Source organism: Tubulanus polymorphus, chromosome 5, assembly GCF_964204645.1.
Source record: "Tubulanus polymorphus chromosome 5, tnTubPoly1.2, whole genome shotgun sequence".
NCBI classification, from domain to species: Eukaryota; Metazoa; Nemertea; class Palaeonemertea; order Tubulaniformes; family Tubulanidae; genus Tubulanus; species Tubulanus polymorphus.
In genome coordinates, this window is record NC_134029.1 from 16,710,543 (window position 1) to 16,733,141 (window position 22,599).

General features: G+C 37.9%; 1 protein-coding gene across 1 annotated transcript; it reads right to left on the reverse strand.

Annotated features, from left to right (window-relative positions):
- Window positions 1-249: 249 nt before the first annotated feature.
- Window positions 250-22,511, reverse strand: LOC141905448 (cysteine-rich hydrophobic domain-containing protein 2-like). Its single transcript, XM_074794315.1, has 6 exons — window positions 22,396-22,511; window positions 16,645-16,699; window positions 15,497-15,652; window positions 15,342-15,398; window positions 15,041-15,100; window positions 250-6,012 (listed from the first exon to the last, which is right to left on the reverse strand). Exons 1-6 carry the CDS (start codon window positions 22,503-22,505, stop codon window positions 5,962-5,964), a joined length of 489 nt encoding a protein of 162 aa, XP_074650416.1. The 5' UTR covers window positions 22,506-22,511; the 3' UTR covers window positions 250-5,961.
- Window positions 22,512-22,599: the final 88 nt, after the last annotated feature.

Sequence of the window (22,599 nt, forward strand, 5' to 3'; positions counted from 1 at the left end):
GGAGATCCTTATGTTTCATTACCACACTTCTACTACAATTGATCGTTAAGACTTCACACTACAATTCCAATGGTGAATATCTGAAGGAGGGTAGTTCCGAGCACCATGTTGTCAGATACGTAGTCAGTATGTTGTGAACTTACGAAGAAATGATACCTATGATTTATTTTCTCCACAAAATACCAGTATTAGATAAGAGGGAAATAACAAAAAAAATTTAAAAAAAGGATGATTTTATTTCACATTCATTTTCATCTTGGATTGTTTTACATATAAATACATATACAACATATTATTACAAGCTTCAATTTATTTAACAGAAAAATGCACCATTAGACATTAATAAACGTTTTCTCCAGCCCAACCTCAGTATTATCAACATGAATTCAGGGTCAAACTCGGTTAAGTCATCGTCAGTTATCACATCACAATTATTGAGTCCCGAGTGGTTATTCCAAGTCAGTTTACAACGTGTTAAGTCATCATTTAGATAAGTCGTCACTTTTCCAGTGACAAGTTTACCAAGGTTGACTGTAACAACTACAGTAGTTCACTTAATTCATATTTTTCGGGGCCAAGAAATTCTATATGAATTGAGTGAAATACGATCTAACTTATTCTGGCATTACTGCCATATACTAACCATAGAAGTATTACATTCTATTTATACATCATCACTACAGTAGACTCTGCGTGCCGTAGATCTGGTGCACCAATAATCTTTTCCCAAAATAAATGAAAATCAGGACATTTCACATCAGTAGAAAATTTCTTCAACATTCTGTCTTGCATACAATAATCAATGGCAATCGGCTGCATGCAAGGTCTACTGTCATAATGATATAGGTATCAGTTGTCTAGCGCATCGATATTATGAAAGCAACAAATAAATGAATTAATGATAATTTGTGCTTGCAATGAAGCTACATAATATTTGAAGGGCCTATATGTATCAACAGATGTGCGGAAGCAGCTTACAAACTACAGTTGAATCAGCTTAATTCGGATCATTTGGGACCTACAAATGGCATCCGCTTTAAGGGAAATCAGGATTAAAAGACATAAGAAGGGTTCGATCTAAGGAATAAAAGCCAACTGCCCGTGTGGCAAGCATATCTGAAATCTCACTTGCCTCATCAAAAATCAACTTGCCCCAGACAGGCAGTCTGATAGGTGGCACAATCATCCGTTGTATCGAGTGGGAAAAAAGCTATTGAGACATTAAATTGCACTAGCTAGGTGGATTAATGATAATGATGACCTACTTGCATTGGCTAATGCAAAATATACCTGTCCCGGGCTATTGGATGGGTGCTTAGTAGTTTCTCATCAGATTTCACTAGGGCACGCATATTTTATATTCATCAAGTCTTTTATTAAATAAGATGAAATAAACCACTGCCATGCTTTTTTAAGGAGACAAGGGCGACCAAATTTTCATTTTATCAAAAAAGAAATTTTCTTGTGGTGGACATGCGCATTTTAAATTTTTCTTTTTTTAGGCGCATTGTGATGCACAGTTTTTTCAGAATTGATGAGGAACTAGAAAGCAATTTTGAGTGGCCTTCACTAATCGTTTGGATTTCAATGGAAAAATCCAAATGATTTACGAAAATCCATCATTCAGGCCCAAGTGACCCTGGTTAAGATGGTTCAACTGTTGTAATTGTCCATTTTATTGACATTATTCAAATTAAAATGACCTAAAATGCAAAAGCAATGTCACGTCAGTTTTGGGGTGAAGGGACAAGAAATTGAAGACAAGTAACATATTACATAATTCATAGAAAACAGCAGAGTTTAGTTTATTGTTCATTAACTATGTAAAGCTATGCTCAGGTCGTGTTATGATCCGATCATCTCGCCATAAGAACAAGTAACTGCTAATTGCCGATTCGTTAGTCGCAACGCCGTAAGAGCACTCGGGTCGACTACGACTTGATCATCGCAGAGTTTAAGGTCATGTGACGCATAACTTGTCGCTGATTGCTACGACAATTGGATCAGGTCGTAGAAATAGAACTTGTTCCACCATTGCAATTTAGCTTACGACGGGTCTGCGATCAATTCGTTGCAGTGGTAAGCACACTCATGTCGAAAAGGTTCCAGATGAAAAAAATTGCAGACCGTTTCGACAAGATGATCGGATCTTAAGTCAATCTGAGATTAGCTTAAGAATCATTGGTTCGAGTCAAGAATCAACAAAAGCCCCAATGGGCACTGCAGCCAGCCTGCAAGATGAGCGGGGCTTCAGTCAACCTGAGATTAGCTTAAGAATTATTGGTTCAAGTCAAGAATTAACAAAAGCCCTAAATGGCACTACAGCCAGCCTGTAATATTCGCTCTTCATAAATGATGCAATCTGTGGGTAATATTTGTCAAAATACACTCTCTGCTCAATATAATTTACATAGTACATTCGTGTTTTCTACCAAATGGTTAACTAGAGCCCCAAGGGGCACTATAGCCAACCTCCATTAATTCTTTACAAATTTTAAATACCAACAAGAGGCCCATGGGCCTTGAAGCATTGGTAGATTATACTGTGGTAAGGAATTAAAACGTTGATGCTGTACATCTGAAATGTTCTATGACGATGTTGATTGGGAGGACCACAGACTTAAAATTGAATGAATTTCATTTCATTTTTCTGCCGAACAATTTAGCCTATACGCTATTTGTATTGTTAAACCTCATTAATGCGCTTTTGTTAAAGACGAAACTAGTTTATTCTGATGTTTTCCATCATGTCCCAAGAGATTTATATCAATCAAGATTTGTTTACACAAACCCATTTATTACAACAATTTCGGCACTTTCGCATACAAAAGATTCGTATTTAATGTACAGCTGTGAAGGTAATCTCGACTGACAGTGGTTTTCCTTGCATGAACTGTTAGACCCTATTGCTGAATAATGAAAACAAAAACAGAACGATTTTTCTGAATGCAAAATACTCTGATGCATAATAGGTAGAGATCAACCGATATAGAAGCGATGCCGGCGTTGGTGTCACTACTGAGACAGGCTGATGATTGCTTGTTTGTCTTTTTGTTTGTCTACGTTGTTCGGACCTTGGTTTTTAACCCTATTGGATTGTTCATTTAACCTCACGACGGGACAGCCTTTGAAGTGTTGCCCGAACACTGTAAGCAGTCAGCAGGACTCTAACCCACTTGTCACTCAGCACTCATAGTGGATGCAACCGCACAACGCCTTATCTCACTGAGCTACCGAGGCCGCTCGATTCAATTCCAAAAAACTACAGTAGCGGCAAATGACCATCGTAGAATTTTGCCGAACCGATGGAATAAACGACTCTGGTAAAATTGAATAAAATGATATATCTTTATTGGTGATATCGTATCATGGTGGTAGCCTACCGTTTACCATTAATGTTTCAAGTCATTATGAAATGGTTTTAACTTTAGTAAAGGCGCTCCTGCACGATCACGTATACTACCTATACGGGCTTCAGTCACGAGTAGGCCTGCCATGCCACTGCTCTAGAAATACGTATTCTGATGCTGAGAATTAATCCCAATTAATCCCATGGCTACTGATAGTTGGACTATCAGTGATATTCAAACACTTTGATATTTATAAATCGGAGGTACATAATTTTTTGTTTTTCTATTCAGAAGAGGTTGTTCCCCATTTTTAATTGTCAATGCGGACATATCATTGCGCGATTGCTTAACCCCCTCTCATCCACCAGATAACTAACGAGAAAAATGCGATAGAATAACTTTTTGGACCAGTAAATTAGAAATCGAGCGACGCTATCTTGTAGGGTATAATTGAAACATTATTTTGAGTCATTTTCAGTTGTGTCAACTGTTTTACGAGAACTGAGTTACAATTTGAAGTTACTATGAAAATGAGAAGTTTTACTAGATCCATTCTACTAGCATTGGCATGACGTCATAGACGTCAACCAATACTAACAATAAACAAGACACAACTTAAGGACCATAGCAAAATACCTGTTTGACAGATTAACTCATCCTCCCCGGCAGGGATTCAAGCCTGATGGCATCGAGATTGCCATGGTACGAAACCCTGCCACACAAGACCGAGTGCGCATACGTGCAGCTTAGATGATGTCATTATCCCGTCAGATATCCAGTTTTATTTTAGCCTGGGTTTTCCCATTTATAGTTCTTCCTTGAAATTTTACCTCAGCGATTATACAACGAGCAATCTGATTGGTGCCGCAAAATTTTATGCGGCAAAGCAGGGGTTCGTGCCGTGGCTGCCAAGGGAGGATGAGATTAACTCTGCATTTTTCCTATCAGCTTAGTGGATCCATGGTCACTATCTGGTATTCCCACTGGCACTCAGGATCAATTGGCACTCGGAATCTTGTGAAATGCCTGACAATCAGTTCAGTCGGACGACATCTGATTAAACTGACTGAACATCGATGCTAAGAATTGGTCCATGTTGACTACGTTGGTCTTATAGACCCAGTAACCAAGGATGACCATTAAGGACTATTCAGTGCAGTGCTAATGATTGATTTCCCAGCTCAAGCAGAGTACTGGGTACAGCTAAAAAAAATAGATACCTCGTTTCTTATTATCATCCCGGTCACTTTTGTAAGCTGCAATACAATTTTTAATCAGCTCATTTCTATAACTGCGGGGTCTGTAAATTGTTAGCTTCATCGTGATTCTGAACCAGAGGCCCATGGACCTTGAAGCTTCGGTACTGATGCTATAAATTGAAGAACATGTATCCAAGAATGCCCTTTTGATTGGCTGATATTGAATACTGATGATAGTTTCAGTGAGGAACTGATAAATTATTGTTTCACATTTTTCAACTAACTTTGACAGTGGGTGGAACCAAGGTGGATTTTTTTACAAGGTGCCCATTCATGCCAAGTGATGTAGTTATCAACATATCCACAAATAGGCCCATGCAAATAGATTTTTTTCTACTTAAAAATATCATTTTACTGAAATTATCATCACCCTCTCTACAAAACTATGATGTATAGGATCGGACATCTTTTCTATTGATTCTAGGGCGACACAATTTTTGAGTCACATGACTACTTCACCGAAGCTAAAAAGTAATGTAAAGGGTATATAAAGCCACTGGCTCGATCAACTTAAAAGCAAGCAGGAACAAGAAACAAGGTATCTATTTTTTAGGCTTATGTCTGAAGTTCCACTGAGAATTTCATAGCTGAATCAAAGTAAAACCCTTGTGTAAAGGATAATGGAGGAAAATTCATTATAAGAAGTTACCATTATGAAAAATTACTTCCGTCTCGAGTTTATGTACCCTCCTGCTGAAAAACTGTTAACCTGTCAGCGTTTGCACATATAAATACCATGGTTGTACGAAGTATAAGCTTTTGAACACAAACAGAATTACGGAAAACAATTTGGCATTTGAATGAAATATAGCTATACGTACAAAATAGTGGTTCTACTCAGCCATCATGCTCTCAGGGATAATAGAGCAAAGAAACCTTGCAGGAACTGATTGGCATTGGCAATATGACAGCACCACCTGACCTGAAGGGGCTCATTTTCAGGCATGACATATGCAATTAATAGGGTTCCAGGCAAAAATTATCCCTTTAATGAAAACACAATAGAAAAATTCCTGATTGAATAAGAAGGATTTCCGAAAAAAGATTTCATTTTTACAGAATCGTTTATCATCATTTTTAACACAAATTTCTGTGTTTTAATGAATTTTTGCATTCTTGTTGCATTATATAGAAATAGCAGACCAGCTGCAAAATGAGGAGGCTAAACGTACGATAATTAATTTTGCCTTGAAACACATACATGTATATAAAATAACAGGGTCAATCCCTATTTTCAAGATCAGTACATATAGAGTCTGTCATCGTCTTAAGCCCGTAATCATCTAGAAAATCTCCGGAAGAGTACTGTTATTGTTTGATATGTATGTAAGTATTTGCAGCGAGATATACTATTAATCCGGACGATGGATAGGTATTTTTGGAAGATGCTCAACTTGTAAAACCTGAAAAAATATACAAAATTCCTTTGTTACCATAAAAATGTGCACTACATGTAGAAACAACGTTTGTACTAGTTATCAATCCGGAATCAGCTTATCATCATTCTTCCAGTATTTGATCATGAAGGTTTAACATGTGCGTTCATGGCCCTCCTCGGGCAATTTCAATTGAAAATGAATAACTAAGGTTCCAAGGGGATACCATACCCACTTGGCAAAACACTTGACAAAACAACTGTTGTATACACTATTCAATATATCACTAAATGACATTTGTCTTAACATTACATTGCCATTTTCATTGTCCTTGCTATTGTTCTATTTCTAGGTGGCGCTACCAGAGAACCAGAGGGAGTACAAAGTCAAATGATACATCGGTTTTAGACCCTTGCCGAGAGAGGATGTGTTTGAAGCGTCCATTCAAGGACTAATAAAAGTGCAAGGGCACCCTTCTGTCTTATATAGAATTAGAGTTAGAGGGGTGAAAAAGCTCAATTTTTAAATTTGGGGTTCACCAATGAAAAAATTAAACTTCAGGTTGTTAGCAGGCTAAGTAAAGTTAAAATGTCAGAAATAGAAATTTTCACATAAACACTTAGGCACCACCAAAATAGGGAAATGTAAGATACCCCCTTTCGGACAGAGGGGCCTATTGAAAATTCCAGGTTACCTCTGCCTTAAGGCAGGTTCTTTTTTAATAATAATCACGAGAATAACAATAAGGGTGTCTGCAAAAGTAATAGAAAACCCCAAATATAAAGACTATAGGTTAAAACCCAGAGGCGGGTCCAAGATTTCAAAGGGAGGGTGGTCTGTTGGTATCCTCATGTGTTCTAAAGCATCGCATATTTAAAATGTAGGCCTACCTAGTATATACTTTGAAGTGTAGCGTTGAAAGACTGAAAATAGATAGTACTATGGAATTCTACGAGCAACCCACACCTGAAACCTGTTGATATTTTCGTCATAAAAACCTTTTTCGATTTATGAATGAGGATAAGATGGCTGCCACTTGCATAACAAGAGCCCCAAGGGGCACTAGCGCCAGCCTGTCAGCTTTTCATAAAATGGCAAATGATGATGCATTCTGTGGGTTAAATCTGTCAAAATACACTCCCAGCTCTGAGTCAATACCTAATAATTTACACAATACTATCGTAGAATACAAAAGTAGCACAGACAGCAACTGGATCTGGCAGGAACCTCAGATAAATCTTTTCCCTAGGTCTTATTGATTTTAACGCGGAATAGAATTGAATTTTTGAAATTTTCTCAATAACACAAAATTTAATAGGATTTGACGTTTTTATTTGTTCAATAAACTAAAATTGAATTGGATTTGATATTTTTTTGCGGAATAAAATTTGATTGACTTTTTAGTTTGAGCACATCGCTAATTAGCATATCAAGGTCATCTATTCGATTTAAGAAAAAGCTATTTTCCCGGACTTTGCACAATGGTCAATGATATTTTCTGTAGTGCTAATAAAAATATTCCTCCCAAAAACCAAATCAACTAAAGCTTTCACAGAAATCAATCTTGAAATACAATTTTAGATCTTAAAATAAAACCCGGAAGTAAAACGGTAGACGATACCGTGGGTTCACGTGAACACCTGCTGATTTCTGCGGCTAAGCCAATCATAGAGGAGTCTTTGCTTTCTGATTGGCTTTTCAAAACCAATATTTTTGCAATCAGATATTCGCGAAAAAGCTCATATAAATCTTAACGAGGCCCTCTTTCAAAATTCAACCACGTAGAGTTTGGAGAATGGATAATGCTTTAATGAATGATTTGTATGAATATATGCTCAGTTGCACAGTAAAAGAGCCTTCGCTCTGGAAACCATGTCATTTAAATTCGCTCCATTTGTATAGTAATAGGCTCAGCCTACGGCTGGCCTAAAAACTGACTTGATGTTAACCCTTTCACTGTCATTTTCTTAGTGTTCTTAGTAAAATTTATCCATAAAAGCTACGCGACCTTGAAGTCACGTTAGTTATACTACCCAGGGATGAAAACAGAGGCGTTTAAAAAACGCGGATAAATTTGAAATGAAGTATTTAGAGGTTAACGAGCAGCCGCCAGCACCAAAGCCCCTTGAGGGAGGTTTTGGGGACCTCCCCCAAGAAAATTTTGAAATTTCACGGAGTTCTTGGCGCATCCAAGGCCCATTTTCCAATGACAAAATAAGACTGCTGCCACGCGGCTGATCGTTCGTTGTTTATGTCTTCACGACTGCAGATTCTAAATATAGATTTCCCACGCAGCGCTATTGCATGAATATATATTATTGATCTGATAAACCGATAAAATTCTATCAATATCCACCAGGTAGAGACACTTGCTAGTGAGTTTTATTCAGGTCCCAACTATTTCGGGAGCCGCAGTTTGGGGTGAAGTTACGCTCCCGAACATATTGGGAGCAGCAGGTATAGGGTTAAAAGATTTTTTCGTCAAGTTATTTCATCATGAAGTTTAATGACAAATGGCAAAACATTTAAAGTAGCAATAGGCAATCGGAATTTAGGCCAGAGGAAGTCACAAGATGGCCACAGTCTGTGTCCGTTTGACGCAAATTTTCTTCAATTTGGTAAGCCCTAGGGAGATCAATATACAACTTCGCTTAACCCCTTCAGTGCATCTACACCACAGTGCGGTATATAAATCGGTGAAGGATTTTGCTTGTACACTGCACTGCGGTGTATTTGTGTAATTAGTGATTAGTTTTTGTCTCTTTTGAAAGATGGCAACACCTGTCAAACATAGTGAAATAATAGTAACTAACGATACACCGCACCGCGGTGTAGTTGCACCATATAGGTATTCCAGTCATTCAACATGCAAGGGTGGAATTTTTCAAAATTTTCAAATAATCTCGAGCACTATAAGGTATTAATCAGTCAGCACTGAAAGGGTTAATTCGTCGTCGGTTAATTCGTATAACCACCTAATTCTTATAAAAATGAAAGGTCCCGATTTTTCCATCGCTATTCCCTTTAATTTCCATCGGATAATTCGTACTACATTATTCGAAAATCGTAGCCATAACCATGGTCCCTTTTCTTAAAAACAATTGAAAATGTGACGCATAATTTGTATTCAATTGTTCCGCTTGCTGGCAGTGGTTGACAAGCTAATCAATTACTCGATAGTCATTGGCACTGAGCATGCAGCAGCGACACGCAGTATTTGTTCAAATGACAGTGGAAACAATTTATAGCAGGATTTTATTCGTAGTTTCTACAAATTAAATAGATGAATCGTCAACTCTACGAATTATAAAACATTCATAGCAAATACGAATTATGTATAATCTGTATAATGCCTAATTCATAGAAAAAACCACGGTCCAAGAGATATGAATTAGGCGAGGTTGACTGTACAGGACATCAAGACCAGACCTGCCAACCCCAGAAATTTATTGTCAGCACAAATCTTTAAGTTTGTCAGTATTTTCTTGAGTTATTCAGTATTTTTCACGAGTGACGCGACCCAAAAAAAAAGCTTCCAGTTCTGGTCAAAAAAAAAATTTCTAATCAAAAACAATGTAAGAAATATAGCTGCAAAGCAGCGATAACGGGTTTTCTGCACAGTCTTAGAATCCTGTTCAACGGTGGATTTCAACAAAGCATTTGATAAGGCTCAACATCAGCCATTGCTAAACAGGCTATTAGGAAACAGTATCAATGATAGGTCGCCCAAATGGCTCAGCAGTTATCTCTGAACGGAAACTTGTAACCGAAATCAACGGAACGCCTCATCTTGGAATGAGACGGTCTAACTAGTGGAGTCACGCAAGGTAGTATCCTAAGTCGTCTTCTGTTTAATGTCCTGACAAATGACATACACAGTAATCCAAAATATACCAGACCGAGTAAATTTCCAAGACGACCTTAACACACTGTTCGACCAAAAAACTTAATGTTCCGACAAAACCACGGGTGACAAAACCAAAATTATGAATTGTCGCGGGTGACAAAACCAAAATATTGAATTGTCACGGGCGACAAAACAAAAATAATGAATTGTCGCGGGCGATAAAACCAAAATAATGAATTGTCGGGGGCGATAAAACCAAAATATCGAATTGTCGTGGGCGATAAAACCAAAATAATGAATTGTCGCAGACGACAAAAACAAAATATTGAATTGTTGCGTGCGACAAAACCAAAATAATGAATTGTCGCGGGCGACAAAACCAAACTAGGGGTCCAGGGACACCATGCTCACTTAAGAAGTGGTTTCAAATGCTCAACAATCTAACAATTTCAATACATAAGGCCCTCTAGTGACCATATACAAAAACCAATGACCTTGAAACCCACCACAATCATAGAACATGTGAGCAGCTATGATTTTGTAATCGATTGTGATAACAAAATATGCCTCGTTACCAATTTAATATGGAAATACTAAGTTATTCTACTATTCAACGCCCCCTGGTGACCATATGCAAAACCCAATGACCTTAAAACTCACCCCAATCGTAGTACATGTCATGAAATACAACTTTGCAATTGATCATAGTAACAAAATATGCCTAGGTACCAATCTAATAAGGAAATGCTAAGCCATTCTACTATTCAACGCCCCCTGGTGACTATATGGAATAACTAATGTCCTTAAAAACTCACCACAATCATAGACGATGTCATGAACTACAACTTTGCAATTGATCATGGTAACAAAAAATATGCCTTGGTACAAATATAGCGATACTAAGTTATTGTATTATTCAACGCCCCCTGATGGCCACATACAAAAACCAATGACCTTGAAACTCACCAAAATCATAGAACACGTTATGGACGGACGGACGGACGAAAAGTGAACGCAATAGCCCGCTGGGACTAAAGTCCCAAGTGGACTGAAAAATAATTGTCGCGGGCGACAAAACCAAAATATTGAATTGTCGCGGGCGACAAAACCAAACTAATGAATTGTCGCGGGCGACAAAACCAAACTAATGAATTGTCGCGGGCGATAAAACCAAACTAATGAATTGTCGCGGGCGATAAAACAAAAATATTGAATTGTCGCGGGCAATAAAACCAAAATAATGAATCGTCTCGGGCGACAAAAACAAAATATTGAATCGTCGCGGGCGACAAAATCAAAATAATGAATTGTCGCGGGCGATAAAACCAAAATAATGAATGGTCTCGGGCGACTAAACCAAAATAATGAATTGTCGCGGGCGATAAAACCAAAATATTGAATTGTCGCGGGCGACAAAACCAAAAAAAAAATTGGCACGGGCGATAAAAACAAAATATAAAACCAAAATAATGAATTGTCGTGGGCGATAAAACCAAAATATAAAACCAAAATAATGAATTGTCGTTGGCGATAAAACCAAAATATTGAATTGTCGCGGGCGATAAAACCAAAATAATGAATTATCGCGGGCGATAAAACCAAAATATTGAATTGTCGCGGGCAATTAAACCAAAATAATGAATTGTCTCGGGCGACAAAACCAAAATAATGAATTGTCGCGGGCGATAAAACCAAAATAATGAATTGTCGCGGGCGATAAAACCAAAATATTGAATTGTCGCGGCCGATAAAACAAAATTAATGAATTATCGCGGGCGACAAAACCAAAATATTGAATTGTCGCGGGCGACTAAACCAAAATATTGAATTGTTGCGGGCGACAAAACCAAAAAAAGAATTGTCGGGGCGACAAAACAAAGATAATGAATTGTCGCAGGCTATAAATCAAAATTAATGAATTGTCGCGGGCGATAAAACCAAAATAATGAATTGTCGCGGGCGACAAAACCAAAATGGTGAATTGTCGCGGGCGACAAAACCAAAATGGTTAATTGTCGCGGGCGACAAAACCAAAATGGTTAATTGTCGCGAGCGACAAAACTAAAATAAAGAATTGTCGCGGGCGATAAAACCGTAATAATGAATTGTCGCGGGCGATAAAACCAAAATAATGAATTGTCTCAGGCGACAAAACAAAAATAATGAATAATCGCGGGCGATAAAACAAAAATATTGAATTGTCGCAGGCGATAAAACCAAAAAAGAAAATTGTCGCGGGCGACAAAAACAAAATATAAAACCAAAATAATGAATTGTCGCGGGCGACAAAACCAAAATAATGAATTGTCGGTGGCGATAAAACCAAAGTAATGAATTGTCGCGGGCGATAAAACCAAAATATTGAATTTTCGTGGGCGACAAAACCAAAATATTGAATTGTAGCGGGCGACAAAACCAAACTAGTGAATTGTCGCGGGCGACAAAACCAAACTAATGAATTGTCGCGGGCGATAAAACCAGACTAATGAATTGTCGCGGACGATAAAACCAAAATAATTAATTGTCTCGGGCGACAAAAACAAGATATTGAATCGTCGCGGGCGACAAAATCAAAATAATGAATTGTCGCGGGCGACAAAACCAAAATAATGAATTGACGCGGGCGATAAAACCAAAATAATGAATGGTCTCGGGCGACAAAGCCAAAATAATGAATTGTCGCGGGCGATAAAAACAAAATATTGAATTGTCCCGGGCGATAAAACCAAATTAATGAATTATCGCGGGCGATAAAACCAAAATATTGAATTGTCGCGGGCGATAAAACCAAAATAATGAATTGTCGCGGGCGACAAAACCAAAATATTGAATTGTCGTGGAATGATGCAATCGTGAGTTGAAATAATACCTGACCAAATCGATGCACAGACATTTACTTTATATATCTACTTGAACAATCGAGCCTTCTCAGTAATATACTCAGTTTTTACGAAACCTGGAGTTTTTGTTTCAGAGAAATTTGAGTATCAGTATCCGATGCTATATACTAACGTTAACGTTAGTTATCATCGCTCCGTCATGCTAAGTTATACATTTCATGTCAACCAGTATCTACAGGCAGCTGTACAGTGTGTACACACTATATCTGAATACGAGGCTGGAATAACAGGCTCACTTCACGTAGGTTCATGATGAGGAGAAACTCGCAGCTGATCCCCGGAACGACGATGTAGTAACACTCGTCGATTCCTCGATGTTTACGGCTCGACAGTGCTTTTAAAATCTAAAGTAGTAAATTTCCAGTGTATCGGTAATATGATTTGATGAGGAAAATGGGCTATTGTTAAAATCACTGTTTGAAGACCGCGACTGAATGTGAAGTCTGCGGCAATAAATTAGTTCATTTATACTTGAATTGATAATCGAAGTGACAGTCGGCCTGCGGGTTGATTTCGGGATGACGACTCGAAAAACATGTCGCCCCATTGAATGGGGCTAAATTTTCGATGTTTACGGCCCGACAGCGCTTTTGTAACGATGATTCGTGAAAAAACACGTGGGCTATTTGTAGATCTCAGTGAGCTGAACGATATTATATGGATTGTATATGAAACAGCGGTAAGGTAACAAAGCCTATGTTCTTTTGGTAACCATAGTGTGGAAGAAAATAATAATAATAATAATCACGCGGATATCAATAGGGTTTTCTGTGAAATAACAGAAAACCCTAATTAATGCTATCACTTATATTAGAACAAAATTATCAATGTAAATATATTATTATACTTAAACAAATTTTTTTAAAATCTTAAAAAGAAATTTGATTTCTATATTTTACAGTATCTAATCTAAAAAAGTATCTAATTCAAGCAATTTTTTCAAGTCAAAATGTTTTACCGAATTAAAACTATCAAATGTTGAAGATGCTGAATAAACTCTTCAATGGATATTGTTTGTTAATTCTAAATCTAATCACCTTATTATTTCATAAGCCCTTATTACAATTTATGATTCTTAAAGATATAATCATATTAGTAATTTCAAGATTTAAAACTTTATTCCCACCTATGAATGAGTAACGGTGACACCAAGATGCGTCATAATAGTCTGATCAAAAATACCTGTGCCAGGTATAAAAGATTCCTTTCTGAAGAATACCCATCACAAATTGCCATGAGAAATGGTAAACCAGTAGGAAGCAGGACTCAGAATTTGGGCCAAAATTTACATTTTTGGGCACAAAAAAGGTCATCCTGAGTCCGATCGACCCAATAATTCTATGCTGATGGGCCCTTGGGGAATTAAAATATATCCGAAAGATCAAGGTAATTGATCAAAGGGTCATCAAAATTTCGCTCAAAAAGTTCAAAAATGTGTAAAAAGTGCTGATTTTGGCGAACAACAATAGCTGCCAATCAGCCATCTGGATTCTGGCAGGGCCAGTTTTTGGGCTGAAGATGTGTCTAGGGTAGATACACGTGTAGCCTAAATATCAAGACATTGCATTGAAGCGTCTTCAAAACTTCCCAAAATAACTGGATTCCGTCTACGGACGGACGACAGACGAAAAGTGACCGCAATAGCCCGCTGGGACTTAAGTCCCAAGTGGGCTAAAAAGAATTGTTGTCAGTTGTCTCACAGAAACAATACTGACAAAATCATGCACACAATACGACTGTTGATAAGATGAATTGCTGATAGCATTCCACTGCTAATTGTAGGCCCACACTTGACTATTGAGTCAATTATTCTATCATGGCTCAAAATTCTATTCAAGACTTCCTACTAAATAGAGAGTGACTGTAACACCATACACCAAAGCCCACAGCCATATGAAAATAGGAAAAACCATATGGGATTGCAGGCCTGCAAGACAATCCATTCAATTGCCTTCAAAGCTTCACAAAACAACTCGATTCAGTCCTTGAATGAACAGAGATGACGGACGAAAAGTGAATGCAAATAGCCCTCTTGGGCTAAACCCCCAGTGGGCTAGTCAGACTAGGGTATTTCAACGTTTCTGCTCAAATACAGAACAGACATGATTTCCATAAGCAGTTGTTACAATAAGAAAAGGTAGCAACGAGAAAGTTTTTGCGATTAACGCTGCTAGTTGCAGCAAATCTGTGCACCCGGGCAAGTGTGGCAGGGTTTTGTGAGTCTAGCAATGCCATCAGGTTCAAATCCCTGCCCAGAGAGGATGGGTGGATCCATGCTACAAATTGATACCAGGAGAATATAACTTACGTATTCCATCATACTACTAGAATCACAACGTTGTTTATGTAATCTCCAATGTAAACCCAACTAAAACAAAAAAAATAGATATTCAGAAAGCACTTCTACAACATACCTCTTTTTGCAATCAATAATACTTTAGTACAATCTTACTTAATTCTAATCAGTTTGAACCTCATTATGATCTCACCCAGATATTATTGACAGTCTACCGATACATAAATTTATGCAAAATTTAATGTTTAATTGAGAATTTGGTTTGTCCCAAATGACCCAAATTAAGCTGGTTCTACTTAAGTTTTTGAGTTACCTTGTTGTATAGATGACTGTTTTCCCAGTCTAATAATTTTTCTATAGAATGTCTTGTCTACAAAAAAGAATTGATAAATTAGATCACATATTAAACCATCCATATAACATATAAAATATATTAAATATATCACGTGACAACAATGGTCTATTTACCCGTTTACTGAGACAAATAACAGGCCACAATGAACAGCCTAAAGTACAGCAGCAACATATACAACCACAAAACAACCATTTTACATTCATAGGCAATGATTTCTTTAAGGCACTATTCAGTCTCTCTAATGTTGCTTTAAACTCTTCAGGGGCCACCTACAAATTGAAACACATCATAATCATAGATAATTGTTTTGAAAGCATTTTAGTAAATTAGAATAGTGAAATATTTACACACAACCACGCTCTCTTAACTCTTTCACTACAACAAGCATGGTTGTAGTTATAGTGAGTTGGACGGAACCCCATATTGGAAGTATGACATCCATCATCTAGTGATAGCAAAAGCGAACCATAGGTTCCCTAATAACCAATGACCTTGAAACTCATACTCGGCCTAGGTGTCATGTGCGACAACCATGCAATTAATTGCAGCTACAAGACATGCATCATAACAATATTTTCAGGAACCGATTAATCATTTTTCTCACATTTTTCAACTAACGTTCATGCAAAATAAATTTTAATAAATAGAAACTCAACCCCCAGGGGCGCCCCCTGGGGGACGAATAAAAAAAATGGCGCTATAACTTTATGGGCCATAGAACATTCATACTAAATTTGGAATTGATCTGATTAAAACTGTAGGACTAGTAGTGATTTGAAGTAGAAATTCCACCCCCAGGGGCAGCCCCTGGGGGTGGAATACAAAAAATGGCTCTATAACTTTATAGTCCCTGGTCCATAGAATATTCACATTTAATTTGGAATTGATCTGATTAAAACTGTAGAACAAGTAGCGAATTGAAGCAAAAGTTGACGGACGGACAGACGACGACGGATAATCCCCCTAACCCTTCGGTCACAGCAGAGCTAAAAATGTGTATAAAATAATGATTTTGGCGAACAACAATGGGTGCCAATCAGCTTTTGACCGGGCCACTTTTCGGCTGAAGAGGGTAGATACATACATGAATAAGCTTAATATCAAGACAATCAAAGTGTTGAAGCATCTACAAAACTTTCCAAAGTAATTGGATTCTGTTTACAGACAAATAAAATGTGAATGCAATAGCCCGTTGGGACTTCAATCCCATATGAGCTAAAGATTAGGCCTACACGAGTAGGAAAATTACATGAAAAATTACCTTAGCGGCCAGTCCTGATGGAAACTCTTCTGAAAAGCGATTACTTAATCCAAAACTACAATTAGAATCAATGTGGCATTAAAAATCCTGGCTGACCAAACATTTCAAAAACATAAACAATCGTGTGTCGGTATACATGAATGTAAGATAGGCTACACTGCTCCACAATTTGACCGAATTCGGCATACGGCCTAATCTTTTGATTTTTTTAGCTAAAAAGTGCTCAGAATGCATCTAATTTTTCAACATTTTATAGGGGCTAGATAAAGTATGGCATGCAGTTTTACTATGCGGCTTGAGTAAATGCGTCTTGAGTCAATCCGTAAAATCATTCATAAAACTTGTCTATCAATGCAAATGAGCTGAAATCTTTTGGAATTAACAAATAAAATCCTTCTCTATCACATGGGGGTTGGTATAGTGTATAAATCGACATTTTAGTTGGAGATTATGGAAAAATACTGGCGTAGTCCCATCACAAGAAAATTCTGAACACGTATTAGCCTCAGGTCCATTTTCAGATTTCATCTGATAACGATATTTCTCTTAATCTTTTGAACACATACCTTAATTTGGTCTTAATACGACCAGTGCAACTATGCAGTCTCTTTCCATCTTACATTACAATGTATTGAAGCATTGCCAAAAACTCTTCATTGAAAGGAGAAAAGATCAGCCATTTTTTGAATTTCAACAATATGTTTCCTGTGTTTCCATTTTGGATGATTTGAGAATAGGCATGGAAAAATATTGTTGAAATTGATTTTTAGTTCTTGAAATGGAGTCTCTTTTCTCTTATTTGAATGAGTTCTAGAGAACTTTTTGGCAATACTCCAATTAAGTGTTAGATGGATATAAAAACGATGGTTCATTTAGACTCCACAGTTTGAACAAATAAATGATTGTATTCAAAAGATTAAGAGAAATACAGTAGGCCTAGAGTATGCATAAGTCGACTATACACACACACCAGTATAAACGCACAGGCCTACCAGTATATGAGTCGGAGTGAAGCGTATGTCAGTAAATGTCTGAAGTCCCGTTCCATTTGGGAATAGGATCATACAAAATGTACGATTAAGTCGGATTTCATAAGTCGGACTCAAATAAAATATCTCGGTCCAATTGAGAAATTGAAACACAACTTCACAGGTCTAAGTCGAATCAAAAATTTCAAGATCCATCTTAATTGCATACGCGCCTAACATAGGGCCGCGCATTTTCAGTCACAATTATAGTAGACTACAATGTTAGTTGCGCGCTGACGGAATATACTAGTCAAATTCAATATATTTAGAGCAGAGAACAAAATAACAGGTGTCAAGCATTCTCTTTGATTTTCCAATGCTGATGAGTTAGCTGTAATACAAGTAGGTTTGACATTTTGGCTGGGAGATTCGCGTGCGACACTAACACATCGTTTAAATAGGATTTTTGTAACGCTTTATGTAAATTAATAATTCTTAGAGAAATTTGATCTTAAAAATTAGAATATATGGTATTTATTATATTTAAGTATGCATTTGTTTACATAGGCTATGCAAAAACTTCCCACACAGAAATTAGCAAATTTTTGTAATACGAGTAACTTGTGCTAAGTCAGACCAAAAATGACGGTCCCAAGTGATCTGACTAAAGCGTACTCTATCTTCTGTGCCCCACAAACTAATGATCAGTGACAATGAGTAATTTCAGATGAAAACAAAGTTAAAGTTATAATTAGTAGACACTGTTGTCACTATCACTCAGTCTCAGCTAACTTGCTTAACTATCACTAGCTAATTGAATCTTGATGAAATGGGATTACCCAGCTGAACACTTCTTTCATTAAATTTCTAAGCGCACAGCAAGCACCAAAGGCGCGAGCTGGAAGCTCTTTAAGTTAATTGCGCGTGTGAGGCAAATTCAAATTTTAGATATTTCTCCAAACCGTCCTTCTTAAAAAGTGAAGTTTACATCCGGGACACATGGAGGATTGGCTAAATGGTGGCTACAAAAATGACGGTCATGGATGGACTCTCGTCGAAACTTGCGGGCCGCGTCGCGTCGGATAGTTTTATATACGCGAATTAAGGATTACGAGAGGATTTTTGTTAAATCTTCAAAATATTTACAAAGAATATTCGCAAAATAATGTCAACTAGGGGTCCAGGGACACCATGCCCACTCGGGAAGTGGTTTCAAATGCTGAACAATCTACAATTTCAATATTCAATGCCCCCTTGTGACCATATACAAAAACCAATGACCTTGAAACTCACCACACTCATAGAATATGTCAGCAGCTGTGATTTTGTAATTGATTGTGATAACAAAATATGCCTCGTTACCAATTCAACACCCCCCGGTGACCATATGCAAAACCCAATGACCTTGAAACTAAAGGCAATCATAGAACACGTTATGAGCTTTCCAATTGATTGTGGAAACACAATATGCTTAGGTATCAATATAATGTGGAAAAACTTTTTCCCACCTATGAATGAGTACTGATGACACCAAGATGGCTGCCAATTGTGCCATAATTGGCTGATCAAAAATACCTGTCTCAGGTATAAAACATCCCTTCCCAAAGAATACCCATCACAAATTGCAATGAGATATGGCAAACCAGTAGGAAGCATCTTCGAACCCACTACGCTAAAGCTGTTCGCCGAACCCCTTGACCTCACGAGTCGTTGGAGTCGTTACTAGCTGACCAGAATCCGGTCGTACCAATCCCGTGCTTGTAACAAACGACTTTAGGCTTCTATTGGTTTTCCCGTTAAATAGACCAATCAGCGAACGTTTTACTGAACAAGGAAGTATTTCGCAAATCGATATATGATGCGCAACAGCGCCAGTAATGAAATCACGCTACGTGAGGCCAGGGGGCTGGTGGAAGCGAGTTCGGGAGTGATACCTGACCCCTGGCATGCGAGGATGGTAGGAAGCAGTTTTCAGAATTCTGGTCAAAATTGACATTTTAGGGCACTAAAAAGGTCGTAAGACGGCCATCTTGAGTCTGGTCGACCCAATTTTTCTTATGCTGATGGGCCCTTAGGGATTCAAATACATACAAAAAATCAAGGTAATTGATCAAAGCGTCTTCAAAATTTCCCTAAAAAGTTCAAAAATGTGTAAAAAGTGCTGATTTTGGCGAGCAACAATGGCTGCCAGTCGACCATCTTGATTCTGACAGGGCCAGGTTTTGGGCTGAAGATGTGTCTAGGGTAGATGAGTAATTCAAATATCAAGACATTACATCTTCAAAACTTCCTAAAATAACTAGATTCTGTCACCGGACGGACAAACGGACGGATGAAAAGTGAACGCAATAGCCGGCTGGGATTGAAGTCCAAAGTGGGCTAAAAATGTTATCTTTAGTTCAGATTTCTCCGTAGAAACCGATTGGACGACTGGATTCGAATCCCACAAAAAGCACAGTCCCTTAGCAACAGGACAAATTTTTAAGAATAACAAGCGCGCCGGTTTCACAGCATCGCTAGGGTCAAGTCCCGGAGAATTACGCGCGCACGGCTTCGCGCACTGTCCGCGTGTTACAAAACGACCATCCCGCGACACACGAGTATGAATAATTAACCATCAAAATTTTTGCCACTCCTTGGGATAAAATGTGTTTTTCAACAGATCTCATATTTTTACCAGTCTTTTACTCCCATTTTTCAAACGTTATTTCCTTTTTCTGTGTCGAATTTGTGTACCCTTAGCCTACTATAATCCGCATTTAAAGTAGTCCATCAAACCCGTACCCATGCAACCCGTTGTACTACTTGGGAACAAATTTTTAAAACATATAAAACTATTCAGAAGCCGTGAGAAGTTTACTGTAGAACATATCTGACGATACATTATTACCAAAAAATTTATCCTCCTATAATCGATAAAACAACATGCTTTCAATTTGTAATGAACATTCCCAATGCATGTTTTTTTTTTGCAAAAATAAATTTCTTTTTGATATTTGATCACGGGACCTTCCTTCGCTCATTGATCCGAACACAGCCACGGCGTGCCTTCAGCAAATCCTGTTCTTTTTCGAAGTGGATATTTAACCGTATACGGCAAAGTGTTTACTTCCGCTATTTTACCGTACATCATTACTTTATATTATAGTATTAACTAATAAAAATAAAAGTAACAATAAAATCATTTTATTGGGTTTACCGTAGGGTTCCAATGGGTTTAGGGTCTAAAGGACCCTGAGGGTCAGGGTTAGGGTTAGAATTAGGGTCCAATTTACCCCTATTGATAGGATTAGGGTCAGGTGAGGTACTATAGAAATCATTCGGTTGGATTTCGGGAGCTCGGTGATCTAGTGGTATGATGCTGCGCTAGTAATTTACTGGCCCGCATTCAAGTCTCCAACTATCCGTTCTATTTTCTCTTAACTCTGTTCTCCACACTTTCCTTGAATTTTCTATGCGCATGCACGGCGTAAATCAGCCAATCAGCGACGATGTACAGTAAAATAGCGGAAATAAACACTGCCGTACGGTAAAATATCCACTGCGTTATTTTTTACAATGACAAAGTAAAATTCTATGAAAGACCTGGCCACCTCTATTCATTTATTGAAACTTAAATCTGGCTGTGCGCTTCACCAAGTTTCGACTTTGACATATTACTTGTTTATTGACATCCAAATATTTGTAAGCTTAAAGCGGTAATAAGCGCACAGTGAGCGCCGAAGGCGCGAGCTGGAAGCCCCTTAAGTTAATTGTGCATATGAAGCAAATTCAAATTTTCTATATTTCTCCATACCGCCCTTCTCAAAAGTGCAGTTTACATCCGGGACACATGGGCATTGGCTAAATCGCGGCAACGAAAATGACGGTCACAGACGGACTTTCGTCGAAACTTGCGGGCCGCGTCGCGCGGGTAGTTTAAATACGTGAATGAAGGATCACAAAATGATTTTGTATAATTTTCAGAATATTTACAAAGAATATTCATAAAATAATGTCAAAAAATGTTTTTTTTAGTTCGTATTTCTCCATAGAAACCAATTGGAAGACTGGATTGGAATCCCACAAAAAGCACAGTCCCTTAGCAACGGGTCGAATTTTTCAGAATAACAAGCGCGCCGGTTTCACAGCATCGCTAAGGGTCGAGTTTTTTTATTTGATCACGGGTGCCTTAATTCGCTCAAAGATCTATGATATTTTGTGTGATTTTCTTTGGTGACACCAAACACCGGGTGCTTCCTTCAGCAAAACCTACGTTTTTTACGATGTAGAACTTGGGAACAAATTTCTTGCGTAAAACATATAAAACTATTGAAGCCGTGAAGATTTAATGTAGAACGTACTATCTGACGATACAGAAATATCTATTCTCGCATGAACGATAACAAAAACAGGCTTTCAATTTGTAACCAACTTTCCAAAAGTATGTTTTTTTGCAAAAATGAAATTCTTTTCTATTGATCACGGCGAACCATCGCTCATTGCGAATTTTCGATATTTTTGGCGATTTTCTTTAGAGGCCATGGGCCACACAGAACACAGGTGCCTTCAACAAAACCTGTGTTGTAGAATTCTATGAGTTTGGAAGAGCCACTGGCTCCCCTCTATTTATTCATTAAAACTTAAATCTGGCTGTGCGCTTCACCAAGTTTTCTTACTTTGACATATATTAAAGAAAGTATTGAATTGAATTGATACCGATGATATGACTGCCGTAAGGTTACCCGGGTATTGGCGAGTTAGCAGATCGAATTTCTTTTTCAGTAAACTGGACAAAACGTACACGGTAATGTTACCAGCTCCTCTGACTATTACGGGATCCGGTACTGCGACTATCATCGCTTCATCGAGCCTGTAATCATCTTCTACAAATATCGTATCAAAGTCGGCCATTGTGGGTATGACGTATATAGCGGATCCGGACTCATAATGGGACTCACGAAGATTTTAATCCTCTATTGCTGTTTTTTCACTATAACGGACGACC

Bases quoted from the DNA above. Each gene is read 5' to 3' on its own strand.
- LOC141905448 (XM_074794315.1), bottom strand. From the start codon at position 22,505: ATGGCCGACTTTGATACGATATTTGTAGAAGATGATTACAGGCTCGAT. The intron at 15,399-15,496 runs GTAAATAGACCA...TCTTTTTTGTAG, and splicing joins TTATTTGTCTCAGTAAACGG to ACAAGACATTCTATAGAAAA. The intron at 15,101-15,341 runs GTAACTCAAAAA...TTTTTGTTTTAG, and splicing joins ACAGTCATCTATACAACAAG to TTGGGTTTACATTGGAGATT.